Source organism: Thermobia domestica, chromosome 11, assembly GCF_964235325.1.
Source record: "Thermobia domestica chromosome 11, izTheDome1.hap1.1, whole genome shotgun sequence".
In the NCBI taxonomy this organism is placed as follows: Eukaryota; Metazoa; Arthropoda; class Insecta; order Zygentoma; family Lepismatidae; genus Thermobia; species Thermobia domestica.
In genome coordinates this window covers 214,855,751-214,861,207 of record NC_137464.1, presented here as the reverse complement: position 1 = coordinate 214,861,207, position 5,457 = coordinate 214,855,751, and the positions used below count along the sequence as shown (strand labels likewise).

Genomic DNA, 5,457 nt, shown 5'->3' with positions numbered 1-5,457 from the left:
TCCGCAGCAAAAAACCTGCAACATGAGTATGTAAGTTTATTGTGAAACTACGCCTAACAGCCAAGGGAATCAACATAACATCTCATAACATCTACGTGGCACAAATCACGCCAGGAAAAACCTCGGCGCCCTCCCCTGCGCACTTATTTTGGAGCAAAAGATTTCGTTGTTTCACAAAAAACTTACATGCTCATGTTGAAGGTTTTTTTGCTGTGGACTGAACATGTGAGGGATAAGATCCGGATATATTTTGACTACTTATCAATGCCATTGTGAAATCAAGTTTAATAATCCTTCCGTAAATTTTACACATCTATGCTCCTCTAAAATAGGGCAGCACCCGAAGCAAAATACTTAAAAAATATTAACCACCACCATCCTCCATTGGAAACAATAAATCAACAAGGAGAAACATATTCTGTATTTGCGTGTTGTGATGTTTATAGGGTACTGGTCAAATTTTGGCGCAACACGTTTTGGAAAATTTACAGGTAAAATTCAATACCCTGCATGAAAAAGACATATTCATATGAAACAAATTTCTGGAGGCCACAGAATTCAACACAAAGTAATGCACATGTATTTTAGGTTTACAAGTGTAAAGCATTACAAGTCGTTTACAACGAATAAAACAAGTGAATTGATACGAAAGATAACTATACAATATACGGCAAGGTTCTAGAACACAGCCCCCCCTTCCCACTTAGCTGTAATAAAGACAGAAAACAACGTGCTCTAGGGGCTCTAAACCCCCTTCACTCGCCAACGGTCTCTCGGTAATACTATGTGAGTTAAATAATTAACTTGGGTATAGAAAAGAACCAACCTAGATATTCACCTATTTGGGGGGACCTGTGTTCTAGAACCTTCCCCAATATACTATCTTCCACCTGCGGTATATATCTGCATAGTATACAGAAGTTGCATTTTATGTTTACAAGTGGAACGTTACTAGTACGAGACAATCACAAGTATTATGCAAACTCGTATCATTTTCTATACCCACTTGTTTGCAGCAGCCTCGCTTACGCATATATCCACCGTCGCTGACGCGCCTGCTCACTTTGGACAGACTCACAGTAAGTCCACTAGCTTCATTGTACCCTGACTCAGAAGCATTCGTGCTTTTTAATGACCATCCAGCACAGGTTAGTTTTTTATACTGTAGATTTTAGACCATACATGCCGACGTCGTATTTGAGCAAATCGTAATTTTTCAATAATTAGTTCTGGTGGTCTCCTTGAATTTTATCTACGCTAAATGGGGAAATGTCATGTCGCCCAGCACAAATCTTTTGGAGAATAATAAGAAAAAATATACCTGTTTACGAATTACTTCGAGTGGTGTGCCGAAATTTGACCTGCACGATTTACTGCCTTACTGACCAATATATTTAGGTGCCCTTTTCTCCTTAAAAGCTGTGAGACCTTCAATTCTATCTTTCGTTGGTATAACTTGTGCATAACATGCTTCTTCTATTGCGCATCCCGTATTGATATCAACTTCAAGACCTTTATTAATTGCGATTTTTGCTTGTCTTACTGCTATGGGTCCATTTTGTACGATTTCAGATGCAATTTCAATTGCTTTTTGATAAGCAGCGTCACCTTTATCATTTTGTTCAACAACATGATTTACCAATCCTATTTTGTATGCTTCATTTCCGTCAAAAACACTACCACAAAATATCAACTCTTTCGCCTTCGATGGACCGATTATTCGCGGCAGTCTCTGGGTACCACCGGCGCCAGGAATAATGGCCAGTCTTGTTTCTACTAGACCCATCTTAGCGAAATTTGATGCTGTTCTTATATCACAAGCCAATGCCAACTCCAAGCCTCCTCCCAACGCAGCACCATCAATAGCAGCAATAACAGGCATAGGCAGATTTTCGATACGTGAAAGAGATGATCTCAGCTTTGACACGAAAGGTCCCACTTCAGATGGATGCATTTTTGCCCGTTCCTTAAGATCTGCACCGGAACAAAACACTCCAGGGACGAGGCTTCTTATAACAAGCACCCTAACTTTCTGATCATGAGCCACAGAATCTAATGCTTCTTCAAACGCTTTCACAATATTTCTGCCGAATGAGTTTTTAGCTCCGGGTCTATTAAACCCAAATACAACGACACCAGTATTATCACCATCCAAGCGTTGGATCTTCAGTTCCTCTTCAATAGACGTAGAAATGTGTTTTACAACTGTCCACGGAGTGCATTTTATTGACAACTGTCTGGAAGTAATGTGACTGATAAATTTATAAGATTGACAAATTTTCATGAACATATTTGATGTTTTCTCTTACAATTTATGCAAATTCAAAGTACAACTTACACAACTTACTCGAAGTTTCAAAGTTCATTCTGCTGTCAGTGGTGCCAGTAGTGTTACCAACACTTAACGAGAAAAAGTGGCTAAAATCAATATCTAAAAATGGCCAGAAAGAATCAAACTTCCGTGCTGGGACAAAGATAAACAAATTCGGTTCCTACAATAACATAATATTAAAACAAAACTCTCCTAAGAGAAATAAATATTATCATCATCTGCTGCTTCTTCAGGTTGAGGCGAATCATTTTTCTGTCTGTTCCTTCTACCGGGTTGCTTTTGTTTCAACTTGTTGCAAAATTGTGGCTGAAATTTCTTATAGTACACGGTGCAACCCAAATCTCTCTCTTATAATTGAAGAAAAGTTTTCGTTTTCAATCCGTTTCATTTTTTTTTTTTTTTTTTTTTTTACCTGGTTGAATACTTCCGAGTAATAAAATACAGTAGCGGTTCGTGGTTTGTAGAAGCACCAGTTGCAATGTTGCAATATCAAAGGTATGTAGGTACGCGGAAGTGTACCCGTCCCCCAGCATTCTTGAGTCTTATCCAAAAAATATTCAGGAAATATGAAGAGGAAAGCCCTTTTAAGCTCTATTCGTATATTTCTCTAATATTGATTTAATATATGTTTTTTTTTTTTTTTTTTTTTTTTGCAAACAACCACTATCAATGTATGTTTATTCACTATTTATATACAAAACTTCTACCTCATGTTATTAAATAAGAGATAAATCGAATATATAGCATGTGCTGTGAGCCATGAATGATATCGTTAACCGAAACAGAAGGAAAAGAAGCAAGAAAGCACGTAGGGATGCACACGAGTCGAGTCGAGATAGAATTTTCCTAACAAAATTCGAGTCGAGACACGGCTCTTCCAATAGAGAAATATACATTTTTCGAGTCGAGACATCACTTTTACAGCACATTTTCGAGATGAGACAGCCACAAATCTTGTCTTGTGTGCATCCCTACGTGCACGGAGTTAAACAAAATCATTTAATTAAGTAAACTATGCATTGTTTTAAAATGGAAGGTCTTTCTTCGTTTTTTTCGAGTTACAAATATTTCTGATTTCATTGAAATCTGAAATGCTGCTCGCCAACTTTTTTCTGAATAGAAAGCATCGCTACTGCAATTACTTTCCGCTTTGTTTTCTTTAGGGTACAGAAACACCTCTCTCTCCTCCGATAATATGTATTTTGTTAGCATTTCTTTGTATGAATATAAGGAACCAAAATGAACCATTTTCAAAAACTATGTATTTTTGTCTGCTGTTCTACTATAAAGAGCATGAAATCTAAGATTTTTTCCTTCGAAAATGAAAAGGAAATAGTTTAACATTCCAGCAACGTAGGCTGAAGAAGACAGATGAGTATTGAAAGTGAATGATTTGAGATTAATTTTTTATCCTCTCCACCGGAAATCGAACACGGGATCATGAGCACGAAAGACACAGCTAGGAATTAGACCAGTGGTAAGACATTTTCTTCTTCGAGACTCGATCGCCCCCTTCCCCAGAATAGGATTTTTTTAAATTTTAAAACTAAAACCTATCCCAAGAATTTTCACCTTTGTATTATAAATGTAAAATAAATCCTATTAACTTCGAACGACCGTCCCCCCCCCAAAAAAAAACATTTAGCCTGGATCCGCCCCTGCTACCACCAGATGCGTATTTGTTCTTTGCGAGTTTGTGTTTTGTGAACAACTTCTTTCTTCCAAGCGTCTATATCTCACTCACCCTATCAATTGAGTCAAGCGCTGACAAGCGGAGGAATTCGTAACTATTACAGAAGCTGACTATATACCAGTTGCGAAACAAGGTGCAACTGGAAGGGAGCAATACGGGAGGATAGCAGCGACGCAGGAATAAATCCACTTCCTCATGTTAAGAGATAGGAGCTCGCTGCCATATGCTCAATGTTACTGCTTCCAGTGACAACGCTCGCTGCAACTGGAAATGTAAATTATTCTCTTTCTTTCAGTTTTTTTAATTCAATTTTTTAGAAATGCATCAATACTGTTTTGCGCTCAAGAGCAAAGATTTATTGTTTACTGATACACTACTTTAATACTTAAAAAATCTTTAGTATTAAAATAAATATCCAGTTGCACAACCATGCAACATATAGTACCAGCCGCCGCTGATAAAATAGCTAACGAAACTAATTCTGAAAATAGGCTCTCCCCACCAACATCTATGTAATGAGTTACTTCTTGCAAAAATTCTTCAGTTGAAGACATTCACCCATTTCATGAAATTTTTGTTCGCCACTGATAATATCCTAAAATCACGAAATGAAAACTAAAGCCAAGTCAGTAAAATATTGTTTCACTGCTTGGAGTTTTACTAACGTCTTTTCCGAAGATTTTCCCTACTGGTAACTTATAGGTATTGAGCTCATTCTGTACTGTGTAAACAAGATATGAGGAGGGATCAATATGGCCATAATGTTAACTTTCACATGGTGAGTTCTAGTAGATTTAGCACGAATCAAACTTCAGAAAATAGTAAAATGACCCAGAGAATATATCAAAAATTGACTAAACTCAGAAAATGGCTAGAAATGGCTAAAAGCAAAAGGCAAATGACTAGAAAAGCCACTAGTTGCTTTTTCGAAAATTTGTGGCTAGTCCAGTTCTTAAAATGACCAGTCACAAAGTGAATAAATTGGCAACCCTGGGTTCCAGTACCATAGTTGTTTAATAGTCTTCAAATACTTATGCCTTTATGTTATAATGTCCTCCTTCTCAATCAATAGGGATCGGATCTTATGAGACATGTTCTTTGTGTTGCTCTAGTGGATAGTGCGTGCGTCTTTAATATATGTGGTCCCAGGTCCGATTCCTGATGGGAGAGCACAACAATTTTATTTCACAGTAATTTGTTTCCATTAATCACCCATCTCGTTTAACCTAAAGGGTATAAACGTAGGAAGTGGAAGTAAAAAAATAAGTACATTTTTTTTTGCTTACAGTCATAAATCTGAATCCCATGTCAAGTAGCGAGGGATGCTTCGTCGATGGTGTTGCAGTAAGCTGGCCATCATAGTCTGGTACAATAGAATGTATTTTCTCCAAAGATGGAATTTTATTTTCCTATAAATATATGTATTTTACGA

The 5,457-nt window shown here is 37.2% G+C and overlaps 1 protein-coding gene across 1 annotated transcript; it reads right to left on the bottom strand.

Annotated features, from left to right (window-relative positions):
- Positions 1–265: 265 nt before the first annotated feature.
- On the bottom strand, positions 266–2,389 carry LOC145664723 (methylglutaconyl-CoA hydratase, mitochondrial-like). Its single transcript, XM_081731604.1, has one exon. The coding sequence runs from the start codon at positions 2,288–2,290 to the stop codon at positions 1,379–1,381; it is 912 nt and encodes a 303-aa protein (XP_081587730.1). The 5' UTR covers positions 2,291–2,389; the 3' UTR covers positions 266–1,378.
- Between the last annotated feature and the right edge of the window lie 3,068 nt (positions 2,390–5,457).